Source organism: Rousettus aegyptiacus, unplaced genomic scaffold (genome assembly GCF_014176215.1).
Source record: "Rousettus aegyptiacus isolate mRouAeg1 unplaced genomic scaffold, mRouAeg1.p scaffold_m13_p_10, whole genome shotgun sequence".
NCBI classification, from domain to species: Eukaryota; Metazoa; Chordata; class Mammalia; order Chiroptera; family Pteropodidae; genus Rousettus; species Rousettus aegyptiacus.
In genome coordinates, this window is record NW_023416285.1 from 721545 (window position 1) to 740181 (window position 18637).

The 18637-nt window shown below is 68.3% G+C and overlaps 1 protein-coding gene across 10 annotated transcripts; it reads left to right on the forward strand.

Annotated features, from left to right (window-relative positions):
• The first annotated feature begins 1138 nt into the window (after positions 1-1138).
• Positions 1139-16527, forward strand: FGFR3 (fibroblast growth factor receptor 3). Of its 10 annotated transcripts, none has more exons than XM_036227391.1 (18): positions 1139-1310; positions 1684-1894; positions 6901-7170; positions 7372-7425; positions 9097-9269; positions 9368-9491; positions 9576-9766; positions 10666-10816; positions 12046-12242; positions 12567-12712; positions 13081-13202; positions 13296-13406; positions 13548-13738; positions 13837-13959; positions 14044-14114; positions 14270-14407; positions 14618-14723; positions 14847-16527. In XM_036227391.1, exons 2-18 carry the CDS (start codon positions 1786-1788, stop codon positions 14991-14993), a joined length of 2424 nt encoding a protein of 807 aa, XP_036083284.1. In that variant the 5' UTR covers positions 1139-1310; positions 1684-1785; the 3' UTR covers positions 14994-16527. The 10 variants fall into 10 exon arrangements, with proteins under 10 accessions (XP_036083284.1, XP_036083285.1, XP_036083287.1 ...); XM_036227392.1 differs by having other exon boundaries at positions 12046-12236; positions 12564-12712; XM_036227394.1 differs by having other exon boundaries at positions 9100-9269.
• The last annotated feature ends 2110 nt before the right edge of the window (positions 16528-18637 follow it).

Consider the following 18637-nt stretch of genomic DNA (forward strand, 5'->3'; position numbering starts at 1 on the left):
ATATGGCAGAGGGGGGCATCCGGGCTCCCAGGGGTGGGTCCCTTCCAGGCCCATGAAGTGTGACCTTAGCAGCTGTGGGGTCTCCAGGCTGGCCTCTCACAGCACAGGTGACGCCTGGGGCCAGTCACAGAGGGGCAGTCATCACCATCTTCCCGAAGAGCAAACCGAGTTCCAGAAGTCACAGCCAGGCCAGCCAGAGGCTCTTGGTTGGGGCCACCGCCGAGCCATGCCTGGGTGACACGCTCTCCTCTCTCTGGCTCCTGTGGGCCCCGACCCTCCCGGGCTTGCCTGAGCATGACGGACGAGCCCTCCTCCTGCGAAGCTGGCCACAGAAGCCCGTCACACTGGGTCCTCCCGCCAGCGCTGGCCCAGGACCTATCACGCCTCAGGCCAGCTCGGCCTCCGCCAGCGGCTCGCCTCCTGGTCCTTCCTCAGAGCCTTAGCTTTGGGTCTCCGGCAGGGGCCCCCAGCTCTTGCCCTGCACTCTGATGCCTGGCAAGCACCCAGTCTCCTGGGGGAGCAGGGAACTCGGGCGGCTCAGCTACATGTGTGCCACAGGCGCCGAACAAATGGGGCAGAGCACCAAGCTTCTGGGGTGCAGTCCACCTGCATTTCAGGCTCAGGCAGACAGGCAAAGCTGTCCTCACCTCAGGTCTTTGCACACGGCACTGGCCCCGGCACGGCCAGGCCCTTCTGCACCTGAGGGCTGGCTGCACACGCCTCTGGGGTCCGCTCCAGCAGCTCCCTGTCCCACAAGTCCCTCAGACGTGCTTCACCCACCGAGAACCCCCGAGGCCCTGATCGGCGGCCGGGCGGAAACCGGGACAGGGCGCTGTGCAAATTGAGGCCTTTGCTCAGCCTCCCTGAGCGCCCAGAGGTGCCATGGGGACCTCACCAGCCCAGCCCCGGATCCCACGCCCTCCGAGACCGCCCGGCGCCCCCGCCTGGCCCCGCCCCCTCTAATCCTCTCCGCCGGCAGGGCAAGGCAAGCCGGGGTCCCGCCTCCGGACCGCCCCAGGGGAGGGGCGTGTCCCCGCGCCCGAACACGTCGGGGCGGGCGGGGCAGGGGCGGGGCCGGGGGCGGGGCGGCCGCGGGCCGGCCCCCACTGGCTGCCGCGCGCCCGGCCGCCAGTGCTCAGTGCGCGGTGGCGGCGGCGGCGGCGGCGCGGGTATCTGGCGCCGTGCGGTCCTGCTCGGCCGGACGCACCGCCGACCTGACGGCCGGAGTGAGCGGGCGCAGGCGCTGGACCGGCGGACAGCGAGCCGAAGCGAGGGCCGTACGCAACGAGTGGGGCGCCGGCGGCCGCCAGGTCGGTGCGCGGGGGCCGGGCAGGCGTGGAGGGGTCCAGGCGGGCGCGCGGCGGGGCCGGAGCGCGCGGCGGGCTCGGATCCCGAGCGGTCTGTGCGGCGAGACGCAGCCGGGGCGCGGGCTTCCCGCTCTGGAAAGTTTGCCGCCGCCGCCGCCCTGGGAGGGCGCAGCAGCAGCCAGGGAGGGAAGGGGGAGGAGGGAGGGACCGCGGCGGGAGGAGGCGGCCGGCGCCAGGCGGCCCGGGCGCCCTGGGCGGCGGCGGCAGGCGGGGCAGCCGGGGGTCGGAGGGACCGGGGCGCAGGACCCGCCACCGCCGCTGCCGCCCCTGCGAGCCCGGCCCGCTCGCGTAACGAGCCCCCCGCCTCCTCCCGCAGACTCCCGAGCGGCGCCCTCCTCCCGCCGGTGCCACAGCCGGGCCATGGGGGGCAGCATGCCCGCGCGCGCCGCCTGAGGACGCCGTCGCCCCCGCCCCCGCCATGGGCGCCCCGGCTTGCTTCCTCGCGTTCTGCGTGGCCGTGGCGGTCGTGACCGGCGCTGCCTCGGGGCCCCCGGGCGCGGAGCAGAGCGTCGTGCGGAGAGCGGCAGGTAAGGAAAGACGTGACGCGTACGGAGAGGGGCCTAGGGCCGCGGTAGGCAGGGGCGTCGTGGCGTGAAGCGGCGCCTGGGCGGGTGGAGGCGCCGACCCGAGTGGGCCCTGGGCCGGCACCGCGGGGCCAGTGCCCAGGTTTCTGTCGCCATCCTTCCCTGGGACTCGCAGCCAGAGCTGGCGCGGCAGTTTGCGGGGCGCCTGGAGCGCAGGGCTGTCCCCCGAGAGCGAGGCTGCGGCGAAGGGCCGGGCACCGTGGTGGCACCCGCAGCCCCCGCCCCCGCGCTCCCCCGAGCGGCTCGGTCTGCCCCCAGGCGCCTTCCGGAGGGCGTGGGGACTGCGGGTTCTGCTCTGGCGGAAAGGTCCTTTTATCGGCGCCGCTCCCCTAGCCCTTCTGCGGGCCCCAGTTCGCGGCCGGCTTCGGCCAAAGCGGGAGACGGGACTTGGGAGGGAGAGTTTGCGAGCGCGTCGGCTCGTGCCGGGCCCTGGCTCCCAGTGGCCTGCGTGACGACGCGATACCTCCGAGTGCCTCTGTCCCCCGCCCTGCTCTCGTCCGAGGGGTGCGCGCGGGACTCCAGGAGGGGAGAGGGCTGGCGTGTGAGGGACGTGGAACCACGGACCCCAGGCTGGTGATCAAGGTCCAGCGGGACGACCAGAGCTTCGAGGAGGGCCGGGCCCGCGGGCCCAGGGCATTGGAGGGGCGGGAGCGGGTCTTTGCGCCAGGCCCCGCCCCTCACACGCGCCGCGGCCCTCGAGGCGCAGCGCGCTGTCCCCGTCCTGCCGGGCATCCCGGTGCCGGGGCCCCGACCGCGCGCCGCCAGGGTCCCGGGAGCAGGGCAGGGACGCGTGGCCCGGCGGGCGGCCGCGGGGAACCCGCCCGTTGGGGACAGCCAACTCCCGGGCGCGGGCGAGGGGGCCGCGCACACCCTGCGCCCAGCACGGCGGCCGCGCGGAAGGAGGCCTTGGCCCGGTGAGCTCACGCCCCACCCGGGCGCACCCGAACAGCCGCTCCTTTGTACCTCGGCGCGGCCACAGACGCGCATTGATGGCGGGCGCCGCGGCAGCCTCGCGGGGAGGTGTGAGCGCGGCGTCCCCGGGCGTGCCGGGCCAGCGAGGCGGCGGCCGCAGGCAAGACGCAGGCAGATGGCGGCCCGCCCCGCCCCGCGCCCCCCGCGCCCCTTTCTCCGGCGGCGGCTGCAGCCTCCCGGAACAATGTCATTTTTTTATGAATGAAAGTGGGCCCGGCGCTTGAATGTGCGTGTCATTCAGCGGCGTGACAGAGGCCGTCGGGAGGTCAGCGCGCGCTTTTAGCGCTTGCTCGGGCGGCCCCCGCTTGCCGGGGCGCCGAATAGGCGGCCGCGGGGGGAGCCCCGCATTAGCATTCCGAATTCGCATTCAGATAAAGATATTACTCCCTACGGGCGGGGAATGTCAACTAGCTCCGGGGGAGGGGGCGGCGCGCGGGGTCCAGACCCCCTCCGGGACCCCCTGCCGTGCGCAGGGGCAGCGGCCTCCCTTCTTCCGCGAGCGGGCAGTGCCTGCCGTGCGCAGGGGCAGCGGTGCCCCCGCTGGATGCGGGCCTGGGGCAGAGCTATAGGAGGGACCCCCAGGAACGCGAGAGGGGGGGCGCAGGGCCTCCTCTCTTCTGGAGCGTGGGCGTGCCCCCGCCCCCGCCGCAGAGCTGGCGAAGCTGGTTGGGATTGATAGGTCAATAAACTTAATCCGGTTCCTTAAAGAGATGGGCTGGGCAGTGAGAATACAGACCTGTGAAACTGCCGAGTTCTTGGCTCGCACTTTCTTGAGAACATAAATCGTGGAGCCAGAACTGTCTGGGGGTCAAGGACGGTGGGGACGGGCAACGTGTCAGCCACTGGGCTGCCCTGGCCACCTCAGGCCCCACCAAAGCAGCTTCAAGTCTCCACGTGGGGCCCGTTCTTGGTGAGGGGTCTGGGCTGGGCTCCCCACCAGGAAGGGAGGTCGGTGGGAGCAGCAGGAGGCGACCCCTTGCAGCCTGACCCCACCCGGCCAGCAGGGGGTCTCCGGGGGCAGCCTCTCCCCAGCCTCTCCCGGGAGGGCCCTGGCTGCAGCCTCTCCTCCTCCTCCCCTTGCTTGGGCTGGACTTTGAGCCTCCGGGGCCTCTGGGTGGTTCATTAACCTGGGCTGAGCCCCAGGCTGGACTTGTGGCCTCGGAGCCCCTGCACTGAGCCCACGAGTGCCCCTCCCCCAGGGCCTCAGGTCCCACTTGGGGCCAGTTGAGGAAAGAATGTTATGAGTTTACTTGAGTCAAACTGTAAATTACTGAGAAGCAAAATCTCAACAGAGAAAAAGCTCCAGAGAATGGCAGTTTTGCAGTGTATCTTACACATTAGGGTCAGAGGAGGAGACGTAGTTGGGGTTCATGACAGTGGTGGGTGGTCGACGGGGTGGGGGAAGGCACAGCGGGGAGCGCTCTGGGACTGGGTGCGCGGGATGCGTGGTTTACGTGGGCCGGTAGCGGAGTTCACGTCCGCAGCACAGAGAGGCTCTGCGGGGGGCAGTGTGGTCTCGGGGCTCGTCGCCTGCGGCGGTGCCTGGGAGGGGTCTGGAGGAGGGAGCGCTCTGGCATGTCAAAGGTATGTTGTCTTAGATGCACGAGCCTATAACATTCAGTCTCTATAACATTCAGTCTCGAGGTTAAAGACTGACCTTTGTCGCGGAAGCCCCAGTCAGGTGACTGCCCACCAGGACCTGCTCTTAGGTGGAATTTTTAGCTTCAGACCGCCCTGCGTGGCTCCTTTGGTCCCTGGGTTCGTAGGGCCCCCCGTGGGGCCCCTCCCGAGTTCCTCAGGTTCTGTGTGTCACCTTTGTCCACAGGCACAATCTGGAGCCTGGAGCGCCCCATTCTGTAGCTGAACCTAGAGAGGAAAGTAGGGTCTCCTTGAGGAGGTGGGATCAGAGTCTGTGCAGGCCCGGGTTTGGGGGAGGACCCCCCACGTCACCCCACCCCTACTGGCCACACAGAGGCCCAAGTGATTTACAAGTGAATGAGCTGTGAGTGGGGCCTCTTTGGCCAGGAGGAAGGGGCCAGGCTGCCAGCCCCTCGGTTTCCTCACCTGTCCAGGCAGACCGGTAATGGGGGTGCTGATGGAGGATTAGGCCGGATTAGCCTGTAAACCCTCATTAGCCCGCCCAGCCATGAGCCCCCCTCTTTTCTACTTTGTTACGAAACTTGGAGGAACAACTTGGAGGCGGGAACCTTCCGAGACTTCGAGGTCCCTTTGGGGCACCTCCTCCCTGGGGCAGCATGTCCCAGACTCCGCAGAGCTGTGGGGGGCTTCCCGAACGGCGGAACCAGAAGCTTTGTTGCTCACCCCACCCCGAAACCCACAGCTCTCGGGGCACCAGTGCCAGTGGGATGGTTGTTTCCTGGCCGGGGGGCTCTTGGTCAGGCACAGCCGCACCTGGGGGTGAGCGCCGAGGCGGGGCAGGAGCTTTGGGCTCCGCGGGGAGGACTTGCTGCCTCTGCCCACCCTCCTATGGCACGTGGGTGCCTGCTGTGGCACGCAAGACTTTTGTCCTCTGTGGGACCCAGTGCCTGTGTGGGTGTGGGCAGACCCCCTCTGTTGATCAAGAAAGACTCCTTCCTGGGGCCACTCTGGGGGTGGTGCTGCGAGCCCCACCTCTCCCTAGGTACAGCCAGACACTGGCTGTCTCGGCGCCCCTGCATGCCATCTCCACGTCCCCTGCCCGACACCACCCGGTCAGCCACTGCAGGTCTCTGCCCTGGTCTGGGAGCCCCTGGCCTCTGCAGGCACCTAGCGGGACAGGCTGGCGGGCAGGTGGGGGTCAGCCTGCTTCCCCCACCCTGGCAGATGGCTGCCCGAGGAGGCCGGCCCGGGGGGCTGCTCTGTGTCCCCCAGCCCCCTGCTGGACCAGGCTGAAGCAAACGCTAATGCAGATGACCTGACCAGCCATGCTGCTGCCCAGACCAAACCGGAACCAACTGCTGTTGCCCTTGGGCCAGGGCCGGGGCCTGAGGCTGCCACACCGCCCGCTCTCGGCCTTCTGGGGGGCCTCGGTCGGCTCCTGGCGCTGGGTGGTCCCCACAGGACGTGGTGGTCAGGATGGGGCTGGAAGTCAGGCCAGGCACCTCACACTGTGAGCTCCCCAGGGACACAGACCCTGTGGACACTCTGGAGCCCCTTCTGGTGGGCACAGGGCTTCTGGGGATGCCTGAGGTGGATGGGCGGAATTGGGCTTTTCTGGGGAGCCAGGGACTGGCATGGCCAGGGTGGGCAGCTGGGCCCTCGAATCTAGGCCATGCGTCGGCAGAATGACAAGTAACGGTGCGGCTGACCCAGCCGTGTGGTGGGACCACCCACCCCTCCCGGGCCCTGCGCCCGGGCTGCCCGTCTGCACTGGGCATTGTCTGGCCCTGGCAGGGAGGGCCGGGTGGTGGTCAGCCCCACCGGCGGTGTGTCTCTGGGTCTCAGGCCTTGTTTGCCCCTTGGGAGCTTGGCAGCCATTGGCATGGCCAGGGGCCCAGGGGTGGATGTCACCCTCGGCAAGGACCCTCCACCCCCGGTTGCCAGCACCTGTAGGGCGAGGTGGGCTGGGCTCCTTCTGGCATCTCCCTCTCCTCGGCCCGTGTCCTCATCTGTAACGTGGGGGTCCTGGGCCTCCTGGCCCCACATGCAGAATGGGTTTTGCATGTCTGCGTGGCTGGAAAACGTCAGAGGAGGAGCAGTACTTCACGAGGCCTCGGGATGGACTTCCCGGTGTCCGTTCCCCATTGCTGCTGGCGGCAGCCGCCCGTTAGCCGTTGGGGCTGTGGCGGCGGAGCTGCGCCGGGCGGAGGCACGGGCTCTGGGCGCAGACCCGCCCCCCTTGGGGCCCCAGAGGCCCTCCTGCTGCAGCCCCCCCGGCCCTTCTATAAAGCGGGGTGCCACGGGCTCTCCTGAGAGTGTCGAACCCTGTGTTCTTGGTTTGGGAGCACCTGCCTCACAGTCACCCATCTTGCCCGCAGAGGTCCCGGGACCTGAGCCGAGCCAGCAGGAGCAGCTGGTCTTCGGCAGTGGTGACACCGTGGAGCTGAGCTGCCACAGGCCGGCCGGCGGTCCCTCGGGGCCCACCGTCTGGGTGAAGGACGGGGCAGGGCTGGCGCCCTCCGAGCGCGTCCTGGTGGGGCCCCAGCGGCTGCAGGTGCTGAACGCCTCGCACGAGGACGCCGGCGCCTACAGCTGCCAGCTGCGGCTCACCCGGCGCGTTCTGTGCCACTTCAGCGTGCGCGTGACGGGTGAGTGCCGGCAGCACCGGGCCGGCCGCCGCTCTGAGGCCCGCGTGGTTGCTGGCGGCAGGGCCTCCCCGGGTGGCGCTGTGAGGGACAGGCAGGCCGGGGCAGGCCGGGGCAGGCCGGTGCCTGCCGTGGAGCAGCGGCCGGCACGGGACGTGGTGCCGGACGTGGGCCTCTCACCGCCGCCCCCTCACCTGCTTGTAGATGCCCCGTCCTCGGGAGATGACGAAGATGGGGAGGATGAAGCGGAAGACACAGGTGAGACGGGGTTCCCGGCACGCAGGGCCAGGCGGGCTGGGGGCGCCGGGGGCCTGCTCCCCAACCTGCCCCGACGCGCCCCACGCTTCCCAGGTCTGGGCCTCCTGCTCATCGGGCAGGTCAGAGACTGAAGCCTTGGGGCCCCTTCCCTGGTCACAGGCACGGGGCCTCCTCAGAGCGAGGTGGCGGAGCCGCCCGTGTGGCCGGGCTGGCGGAGCGAGGCCTGGGGGCGGGGTGCTCGTCTTAGGTGTGAGGACACCTGGGGTGTGAGTGTGTCAGGTAGGTGGCTGCTGTGGGGCCCGTGGCCTGAGGGATTTGGGCAAGTGGGGGGGGGTGACTGGAAGTCCAGATAAGAGAGGAGGTCACCATGGGGTGTCAGGGACCCCTGGTCTGGGCGCCCTTGCTGTAAATGGGGTGGTGCCAGTGTTCCCAGTGAGAGACCAGCTGGGGTGATAGCACCCAGACATTTTGGCTGGGACAGTGGTAGGTGGACTTGGCCCAGCCGTGGAGGGGCTGGTCAGGGGAGTGGGGGCACCTGGTGTTGGGGGAGCCAGTTTGAGATGCCAAGAGATGGGGACGAGCCTGTGGGTGGAACCTGGGGGCCTTGACCCTAACGGGCAGCAGAGATACAAAGGGGCCAGCCAGGGTCCGGGGAGAGCCGGGCTCCTCGGACCGGGCCCCAGGACGAGCCAGCCAGGCTCCCGTTGGTTGGCAGGAGGCTCAGAGCCTAGCCGCCCCGCCCCCCCCCGGCCCTCCCCGCCCCCCCCCCCGCCCCCTGCTGTCCCCGCCATGCCTCTGCCCACCACGTGTTCCTGGAGCCCCCGGCTGCCCTGGCCGTCTGGGGCGGGTTCCTGGTGTTTCTGTCTGTGGGCTCAGGGACGTGTGAGCCATCGAAGGCTCCATCCCAGGAAACAGCCCTTGCCACCAAACGGCCAGTTCCCGGGTCACCTCTGGGTCTGTCCCCAACTCCGGGGGCGCTGGGAGGCACCGCCCCCTCCCCCACCCAGGGCCTCAGTGCCCTCTGAAGTGGCTCCGTGGAACAAGGTCAGGGCAGGGGCTGCCTCTCTCCTGGGGGTCGCCGGTCCAGCCCCTACCCTACCCCAGAAAAGGAGAAAAACCAGCCAGGCTCTGAGGGAGGGGGTGGAGCAGGATGGGAGGGGGACCTCCTAGCCTCATGTCACTGCCAAGTGACCCTGTCCCCACTCTCTGCCCGTCAGGCCCTGGAGCACCGCAGAGGGTGGCTCAGGACCTCGCAGACCTGACCGCCTGTGTGGCTCCCGGTTCTGTGGGTGGCTGGGCCCCGCCTCCTCCTCAGCTGCTCGCAAGGCCTGGCCCTGCTCACCCATCCAGCTGGGCTGCCCTGTCCCCTCTGGCCACTGGCTCTGCCCCAGGAGAAACCTTTTGTCCTGAAGGCTCCCGGGCCAGTGTGTCGCAACCTGGACCCTGGGCCGGAGTGGGCACTTGGGAGACGTGGAGAGGAAGGGTAGGGGACATGTGACCTGGCTTTGAGAATGCCGGAGGGTTGGTGCCGAGGCTGCTGGGCATCTTGCCCGGCCCAGGGAGGGATCCTTGAAAGGCCATCACGCCCTACATTAGGGAAACTGAGGCTGGAGTGGGCGGCAGGGAGCCTCTGCGTCCCACCCGGGTGATGGCTGTTTCGCTTCTCGCCAGCAGGGGCCCCTTACTGGACACGGCCCGAGCGGATGGACAAGAAGCTGCTGGCTGTGCCGGCCGCCAACACTGTCCGCTTCCGCTGCCCGGCGGCCGGCAACCCCACCCCGTCCATCTCCTGGCTGAAGAACGGCAAGGAGTTCCGGGGCGAGCACCGCATCGGGGGCATCAAGGTGGGCGTGGCGGGCGCGGCCGCGCCCCTCTGCGGGGGCGGGGGGCGGGCCTCCCCGGGCCTGCTCAGCCACTCGCCCTGTGCCCTGTGCTCCCGCAGCTGCGCCACCAGCAGTGGAGCCTGGTCATGGAGAGCGTGGTGCCGTCCGACCGCGGCAACTACACGTGCGTCGTGGAGAACAAGTTCGGCAGCATCCGGCAGACGTACACCTTGGACGTGCTGGGTGAGGCGCGGGATGCACGCCACGCACGCGGCAGGGCGGGCGCGCGGGCGCCGCGGCCGCCTCTAAGCCCCGCTCTGTCCCCAGAGCGCTCTCCGCACCGGCCCATCCTCCAGGCGGGGCTGCCGGCCAACCAGACGGCGGTGCTGGGCAGCGACGTGGAGTTCCACTGCAAGGTGTACAGCGACGCGCAGCCCCACATCCAGTGGCTCAAGCACGTCGAGGTGAACGGCAGCAAAGTCGGGCCCGACGGCACACCCTACGTCACTGTGCTCAAGGTGGGGGCCGCTCCGGGCCAGGTGACCGCGGGCGGGCGGTCCGGGGGCTCCTGTGTAGAGCGCAGGTGGGGATGGCATCTCAGGCAGGGAGGCCCACTGGGTTAAAGGGATAGGGGGTCCGGCCTCCCAGGCCCTGCAGTGAGTTCTGTTTCCCTGTCTGCTCTCGGTCGGCCTCGGCCCTGGAGGAGGGCTTGCAGAGGGCCCTCTGAGGTGGGCCCAAGCTCAAGGCCCCAGCTGGGCAGGTGGCAGCTGAGCCTGCCCAGACCCTGTGGGCACTCCTTGAGATGGCCAGATGGGGTGCCGTCGGCATGTGCGGAGTCGCTGGCCACTCCTGCCTCCCGGGGCCCTGGGGCAGGACAGCCTCAGCCTTGTTCCCAGGCCCCAGGGTGGAGGCCACCCGAGTCGGGATGGTTGCGACACTCGCGGCCCAAAGAGAAACATCTGTTTAGAGACAAGATGGGCCGACTGGGGTGGGGAGCAGGCATGAGTCCAGACCCGGCCCAGAGAGGCCGCCAGGCTTGCTGGGCGGTGAGCTCGGCCTGGTCAGCATGTGTGCTCAGCGGGCGGCGTCACGGCAGGCCCTGCCGACGCGCCGGGGGTGGGTGGGCCGCGCGCCAGCCCCGAACGCCAGGCCCACGCTCCGGGGTGTGGAAGGTGGGCGCGGTGGGCGCAGAGGGCGCATCCTGTGAAACCACGGCCCTCCGCTGTGAGGTGCCTCCACGCCTCCTCCAGGCAGCCTTCCTGGCTGGCGCGGCCCTGTTCGTTCCTTGGGGGTCTCCCGCTTCCTGTCTCGGAGCCGGGACCTGGGGCCGCCCTCGCTGCGGGGTCTGCACTGGGGCCACTCCGTGCCCGGCAGGGCTGCCGCGGGCACGCCTGAGCCGGGTCTCTTGTCCCCGCAGTCCTGGATCAGTGAGAGTGTGGAGGCCGACGCGCGCCTCCGCCTGGCCAATGTGTCCGCGCGCGACGGGGGCGAGTACCTCTGTCGAGCCTCCAATTTCATAGGCGTGTCTGAGAAGGCCTTTTGGCTGCGCGTTCACGGGCCCCGAGCAGGTAACGACTCTGTCCCACGCCTGCCTGGCACGCCGAGCTCCAGCTGTGACTTCCCGGCCACGCGAGTCCCGCACGCCCCGTCCTGCTCGCCCCCGCCCCCGGCTCGCACTCTGCTCCGTGCGCGGTCGCCTCTGCCATGCCGGCACCTCCGGCCTGCACCGCGACCGCCGGCTTCGGGCCCCGTGGCCTGCGCTGACCCTGCCTGCATCCCCCGTCACCCCCAGAAGGCCCTCAGCACGGCAGGGGCCATGCCCCGCTGTGGGCGTCCGCCTTCCGCCTGGGCTGCTCCCTCTCCCTGCCCCCCCACTGCCTTGTCACTTCCTGTCCGCCTGCCTGTCAGCCCGTCCGCCTGCCTGCCTGCCTGCCCCCCGCCCCCGCGTGTACGAGGACCCCGCATGCCGCGTTCGTGCAGCACGCTGCTGGCCACACGCTGCTGGCCGCACGCTGCTGGCCGCACGCCTGGCGCTCACCTGGGACAGAGGACTCGCCGGTGGAGGGACTGGCTTCGGGCTCAGTGTGGACGCACGAGGCGGAGGACGCTGGCCGCCCGGCGGTGGTGGTGGCGGTGGCGGCGTTTTCTTTGCAGCTGGCTGTTCCGGCACCACATGGACTCGGGCTCTGGCGCCTGTGGGCGGTGCTGGCGCTCGCCTACCGCGCTCTGTCCTCTCTCGTAGACGGCGGGCGCCAACACCACGGACAAGGAGCTAGAGGTTCTGTCCTTGCACAATGTCACCTTTGAGGACGCGGGGGAGTACACGTGTCTGGCGGGCAATTCTATCGGGTTTTCCCATCACTCTGCGTGGCTGGCGGTGCTGCCAGGTACTGGCTCCTGCTGCTGCTTGCTCTGCACCTGTCCTCTCGGGGCTGCTGGCTGGGGACACGCCAAAGCCGCCAGGGACGTGGCCGCCCTGTCCAGACCCCTCACGCCAGCCCCTGTGCCCGGCACGGGAGCAAAGTCAGCCTGGCCCTGTCACGGCCCAGAGGGGCCTACCTTGACCCCCGCCCCACTCCCAGCCAGGCCCCCACCGCCCTGTGCCGGGCTTTGGCGTCTTCCCCGGTGGCGGGTGCGGGTGCTGCTGACTATGCTGGGCTCCTTCTCTCCTGGGTCTGCCTTGGGCATTTCTGACCATAGGACTGTCACCGAGTGACCGAGTGGGGCTCTGAGCCCCCTTCCCTACCCCCACGGCGCGTGCAGCCAGGCCAGGCCCCCAACGCCCATGTCTTTGCAGCTGAGGAGGAGCTGGTGGCGGCGGGCGAGGCCGGCAGCGTGTACGCAGGTGTCCTCAGCTACGGGGTGGGCTTCCTGCTCTTCATCCTGGTGGTGGCCGCCGTGACACTCTGCCGCCTGCGGAGCCCTCCCAAGAAGGGCCTGGGCTCGCCCACTGTGCACAAGGTCTCGCGCTTCCCGCTCAAACGACAGGTAACAGAAAGTAGATACCAGGTTCCGAGCTGCCCGTCCGCCTGCCCCTGGCCTCCCGGACCCCCGTGACCTACTCTGGGCCGCCTGGCTCAGGGATCCCACTGTGAGGCCTGGGGCCTGCCCGGGAACACGCATCTGTCTCCGCAGTGGGTGGGCCAACCCCTCCCCAGCCCTTGTGGTGACCACGTGGAGCAGAAACGTACGAAGTCTCCACTAAGCGCTCGGCGGAGGTCTGGGCCCGCCCCAGGCGCAGCCTCTGCCCGGCCATCCCTGCGGTGGGACCACCCCCTTCGCCGTGCGGCACCAACCTGCCCCTGCCGACCCAAGCAGGTGTCCTTGGAGTCCAACTCGTCCATGAACTCCAACACGCCGCTGGTGCGCATCGCCAGGCTGTCCTCGGGGGAGGGCCCCGCGCTCGCCAACGTCTCGGAGCTGGAGCTGCCCGCCGACCCCAAGTGGGAGCTTCCCCGGGCCCGGTCAGTGGTGGCCACGGACAGACGCAGCGTGCCGGGGCTGGGCACATACAGGGTGTGGTCCTGAGGGGGGCGGGCAGCTGCCGCTCAGACACCTGATCCGGTTCTGATGAGAATCAGGCAGGAATTGGGCTGCCGGCGGAAGCTGGGCCTCGGGTGGCTGCTCCCGAGGTGGGGACAGGGCCACTCCCCTCAAAGTGCTCTGTCTGGAGGGCACAGCAGAGGCCAGAGCAGCATTGTCCCTCATCCTCCGCAGCAGAGTTGTGGGGCAAGTGCGGAGGACTTCTTGGAGGCGGTGGCACTGGGCCACCAAGGCTGTCTGGGCAGAGCTGAGTGGCGGAAATGCTCATTACCTCTGCTTCTGCCCCCAGGCTGACCCTGGGCAAGCCTCTCGGAGAGGGCTGCTTTGGCCAAGTGGTCATGGCAGAGGCCATCGGCATCGACAAGGACCGGGCCACTAAGCCCGTCACGGTGGCTGTGAAGATGCTGAAAGGTGAGAGAGGCAGGTGGCAAGGGGAGGCCTGGGCCAGGCTGGGCCAGGTCAGGCGGGGGGCCGCGCTGCCTGACGCACCCCTGTCCCGCACAGACGACGCCACCGACAAAGACCTCTCAGATCTGGTGTCAGAGATGGAGATGATGAAGATGATCGGGAAGCATAAGAACATCATCAATCTGCTGGGCGCCTGCACGCAAGGCGGTAGGCGTGTCCGGGGGCGGCGTGGGGCGTGGCGGGGTGGGGCTGGGGGCGGGGCCGGGCCGGGGGCGTGGCGGGGGCCTGGGGGCGGGGGCGGGGCCGGGGCGGGGCCGGGCGGCCCTTCTGAGGCGCATGTGGCTGCAGGGCCCCTGTATGTGCTGGTGGAATATGCGGCCAAGGGCAACCTGCGGGAGTACCTGCGGGCCAGGCGGCCCCCGGGCATGGACTACTCCTTCGACACCTGTAAGCTGCCGGAGGAGCAGCTCACCTTCAAGGACCTGGTGTCCTGTGCCTACCAGGTGGCGCGGGGCATGGAGTACCTGGCCTCGAAGAAGGTAAGTGGGCGTGGAAGGGGGGCGCCGTCACGGCAGCCCTGGGCCCCAGGCGGGAGCGGCCCGGCGGGGTGGGTCTCAGCCTGGCCCCTGCCCCCCAGTGCATCCACAGGGACCTGGCAGCCCGCAACGTGCTGGTGACTGAGGACAATGTAATGAAGATCGCGGACTTTGGCTTGGCCCGTGATGTGCACAACCTCGATTACTACAAAAAGACCACCAACGTGAGCCCTGCTGGAGTGGGGGCAGGGGTGGAGGGAGGGGCGTGCCGGAGGGCGCCTGGCGCCAACACACCTCTCTGTCCCCAGGGGCGGCTGCCTGTGAAGTGGATGGCACCTGAGGCCTTGTTCGACCGCGTCTACACCCACCAGAGCGACGTGTACGTGCTGCGCCGCCCCCGCCCCGCGGCGCCCCCCGCGGCCCTCCCCTCCGCCCCCACATCCGATGCCTGGGGAGGGGGCCCTCAGCCCTGGTGCCTGGATCCCACCGGGTCTGTTATGGGGTGGGCTGCTGCTGATGGCACTGTCCCCCCAGCTGGTCGTTCGGGGTTCTGCTGTGGGAGACCTTCACCCTGGGGGGCTCCCCATACCCCGGCATCCCCGTGGAGGAGCTTTTCAAGCTGCTGAAGGAAGGCCACCGCATGGACAAGCCAGCCAACTGCACGCATGACCTGTGAGTGGGCACACCCGTGGCCACCCCCAGGCCCGGCTGCCAGTGACCCCACCGGGACACCCCCGCTTCCGAGGGCTTAGATCACCGCTCCCCCTGCAGCGTCTGCCCCTGTGACAGTTCCTGAGGGCAGTGGGGACACCGGCAGGGCCAGGCGTGGCAGGCATGGGACAGGCGGTTTACCTGAGCCCTCCCCCTGCCGGCCCCCGCCAGGTACATGGTCATGCGGGAGTGCTGGCATGCCGTGCCCTCGCAGAGGCCCACCTTCAAGCAGCTGGTGGAGGACCTGGACCGTATCCTTACTGTGACGTCCACCGACGTGAGTGTGGCCGTGCCACACCCCCCGTGGGCCGGGCCCTGGGGGAGGGCCGGCCTGAGGCCAGGTGTGGCGGGGCCCACAGCAGGGCACAGCCCTGACCGCTACCCACCCGCCTGCCCGCAGGAGTACCTGGATCTGTCGGTGCCCTTTGAGCAGTACTCACCCGGCGGCCAGGACACCCCCAGCTCCAGCTCCTCGGGGGATGACTCCGTGTTTGCCCACGACCTGCTGCCCCCTGCCCCCCCTGGCAGCGGGGGCCTGCAGACGTGAAGGGCCCCCAGCCTGCAGGCTGAGCCTCCAGCAATGTGAGCGTGGACCCCTGCCTCCCGTGCCGCTGTGGGAGTGCTGTCGACCTCTGGGGCCCGGGACCCAGGCCCGAGACCTGGCATGGATGGACGGATGGACAGACGTCGCTTCTGCGTGTGCGTGTGCGTGTGTGCGTGCGTGTGCGTGTCTCGAGGCCCCCAGTGCAGGGCTCCTTGAGGTGCCCACCCTGCTGTACAACGACCTCCTGGCCACCTGTGCTAGCAGCGCCAGGGGGACCAAATATAGAATGTAAGGGGGCTGCCCCCGTGGGGCTCCTCCCCGGGCTCCCTTGCCCCTCACTGCCACCCCACAGGGAGCATCGGGGACGGGCTGGGCTCTGGTGTCCTCCGAGTGCCCCAGCTGAGCCTGCAGGGAAAGCCCTATGTTGTGCCTCCCCCCTGAGGAGCACCTTGCGCCTGAGCGTGAGCCTCACGCAGCCCCCACCTCCGGGCCTCCCCACTGCCCACCCTGTCCCTTGGAGACTGAAATTACGGGTACCTGAAGGCGGGAGCCTTTGCCTTTTACCGGAGAGGTTTATTCCAGAGATGAGTGTACATTTATATAAATAGATGCTGTGTACAACACACACACATATATAGAAGTATCTATTTGGGGGGGGAAGGCTGGGGGAGCTGCGGGTGGGGGGTCCCCCCGCCGGCCTTCCTGCCGAGACAACTACAGAGACCGGCAGAGGGTGGAGGGGCTTTTCCGGCACCAGTTTTGTTTTAAAAATTGTACCTGGACCTGTATATTTGTAAAGCTATTTATGGACCCCCAGACCCTCTCCATGCACCCCCCGCCCCCACAGAGCTGTAGTGTTTAGCCCGCTGCTCAGCAACGGTTTAAGTCTTAACTTATTAACAGCTGAGAAGGCCTAAGCTTCGTTTAGAGGGGTCCCCGAGGATGTGCACCCTGGCGCCTGTGCTCCGAGGCCCGAGCGGCCCCTCGCACCCCTTAACAGGGCGAAGTGGCTGCAGTGCAGATGTTTTCTGGCCTTTGGCCTTCATTTCTCTAGGATTCTTCTTTAGATTTTTTTTTTTTTTGGCGGTGCGGGGGACCTAAAGCAAGCTGGTGTTTTCATACAGGTTCTTCTAACAGCTGTGTGTCCCGGGCGGGGAGGCCGTTTCCAGTGGGGACCAGCCCCGCACGCAGGTTCAGATGTTAGATGTTACGAGTTTATATATATCTATATATATATAATTTATTGCGTTTTTACAAGATGTGTTTGCCGTAGATTTAACACTTCTCACGCGACGATTCTAGACTTCCACAGCCCAGACTGCTGCCTTTCAGAGCTTAGAAGGGAAAGCCGCGAACTCCGTTTTGTCACCTCCCGTCCCGTTGTGCCCAAGCTCGAGCGGCCGTTCTCTGCTCGCCAGCAGGCCGGCCTGGCGGTGGCTTGGGGCACCCTGTTCTCAGGGCCCCGCCGGGTGGGGGCCAAAGGTGCCGGCCCGAACTGGCAGACATGCTTTCCCAAAAATAAACGATTTCCTTCCGATCCCTGCTCCGTGCCTTCTTGTCCCCTCCTGTCCTGGGACCCCGGGGCAGCTCCATGTCCTCACTGCCTCCTGGATGTGTGTGTTCGTCAGCCTGCCCTGAGGACAGAGGAGGTCCCAGCTATCGCTGGGTGGCCCTCAGACTGAGGCTCTCCAAGGGTTTCCAGCCCTGGTCTCTGGCTTGGATGGGACCAGTCCTGGTCAAAGCCGGGGTGAGGGTCCAGTGTGTCCAGCTGCATGGAGCCCCAACACTGGCAGGGCAGAACCTCAGGGTCACCGATGGGCTTCGCTGCCTGGGTCTGGGGTTCCCAACAGCAGGGGGTGCAGAGCACCCGGTGTCTGTGGAAGGGGGCAGTGAGACCTCCATGGGGGTAGGCGGAATGAGGGGGTACTGTGGCTGCCCCCCAGCTCCTGGAGACCATGTGGGTCTGGGGGGCGTGTGCATACGGTGGCAACTGATATGAGACCTCGCCCAGCGCCTGGGATCTGTTTACCCCGGCAGCGGTGCGGGGGAGGGTTCTGGGTGGGTCCCGCATGGAGCCACCTATAAGCACCGATTCAAGCAGACTGGGAAGCTGCTTGCTATCTGCACCAGCAGCCGCCCTGGGGCTGGCGTCCTGCCCCCCCCCCCCCCCCCCGCCAGGGCTGACGCTCTCGGGCTCCACCAGCGCCCCCTGCATTCCCCTGGGTACATGCTGCCTGCTGACCCGCTAGTTGGGGTGACAGCATCTGCTCCCCTCTGCTCCAGAATTCACAGCCTGAGGGGGTGGGATGACAAAGCCGGGTGGGAAGGGACACAGCAGGGCCCCCTCTGGCAGTGGCGGGGAGCAAGTCTGGAAAGGCTTCCTGGAGGAGGCAGCAGTGCCCAGATCAAGCAGGGAGACGGGTGGGTTCAGGGACGGGTAGCACAGACCCTGGAACCCCGCAGTGCCCAGAGCTGGCTGGCCCTCCCAGACTCACCCCTGCCTTGCAGGCCCCCTCCCGCTCCCCGTCCCTCACCCCTGGCCATCCCGAGGGGGGCATCCGGGTAGGCGGCCACTGGTCCGTGAACTTGCACTCCAGCTTCTAGGAAACTCGTGCTTCTCCTTTTACTGTGTTCAAGTCGCCTTCCAGGTGAGGGGCTTTCTGGGCCTGTTTCGGGAGAGCAGGCAAGGCTGCTGGGCTCCGGGTCCAGGTAACAGATATGACTCAATACCTTGCCCACGCTCAGGCGCTCTAGCACTGTGCCCCAAGCCTCTGACCCCCAAGCCCTCCCACCTGCTAGAGACCCCCGTGTTTGTGTCCAGAGCGCTGGGGACACGTCGCGACAGTGCCTGGCGTGGCCAGGGAACCCCGCGAAGACCTGAGCCTGGAGGGACCTCGAAGGGCTGTTTGCCGGGCGGAGCGCGAGCCAGGGGCGCCCTCTAGCGTCCGTCCCCCCGCGCTCCAGCCTGCTGGTCGACTGGGCTCCCAGTGCCCACTCGGGACACCGGGGGACCTGGCAGCTGCGAGGTGGACGGCGTCTACGGACGCTGGATGGAGACGTCGGCTGGGCGCTGGCCAGGTCCAGACAGACCCACGCCGACAGGTTGGGGCGCTGGCCAGACTGGCACCTTCGAGCCTCCCCACCTCCATTGCGCGGCTCCACCTCCTCCCGCGGCCCCGCCCCACACCTGCCCCACACCACCTCAGGCCCCGCCCCTCACCTGTCCCGAGCCACCTCCAGGCGGAGTCCTCACGCTCCACATTCCCTTGGAGGCCTGGGGTGGCGCAGTGGCCTCCGGAAGCGTTCCCAGCCTGTGACGGCCTCCCGCCTACCCGCTGGCTGGACACCGACCCCGCCGCACCCGCGCTTGCGCCCGCGCCCGCGGCCTGGCTGCAGATGCGGGTGAACACACTCAGACGCCAATGCCAGGTCTTGGGCCCAGGGTCCTCAGAGGGCGTCATCGCACGTGAAAGATGCACTCTGCCGCCCCAATGGGGAGTCCCCAGTCGCTCAACCGCAGCCTCCTCAGCGTCTAGCCTGGGACGGCCCCTGCCCTTCCTCCCTCTGCCGGTAGCTTTGAGGGGGACAGGCTATGCCGTGCAGGCCTGGGGCCACGACTTTCCTGCCCAGAGCTGGGGGACAGCGCC

What these genes read in the sequence shown, in the direction of transcription:
- FGFR3 (XM_036227391.1), top strand. Translation starts at nt 1,786, where the DNA reads ATGGGCGCCCCGGCTTGCTTCCTCGCGTTCTGCGTGGCCGTGGCGGTC. An exon ending in GGGCGCCTGCACGCAAGGCG is followed by an intron (nt 13,407 to 13,547) that starts GTAGGCGTGTCC and finishes ATGTGGCTGCAG; the next exon opens with GGCCCCTGTATGTGCTGGTG. An exon ending in GCCAACTGCACGCATGACCT is followed by an intron (nt 14,408 to 14,617) that starts GTGAGTGGGCAC and finishes GGCCCCCGCCAG; the next exon opens with GTACATGGTCATGCGGGAGT.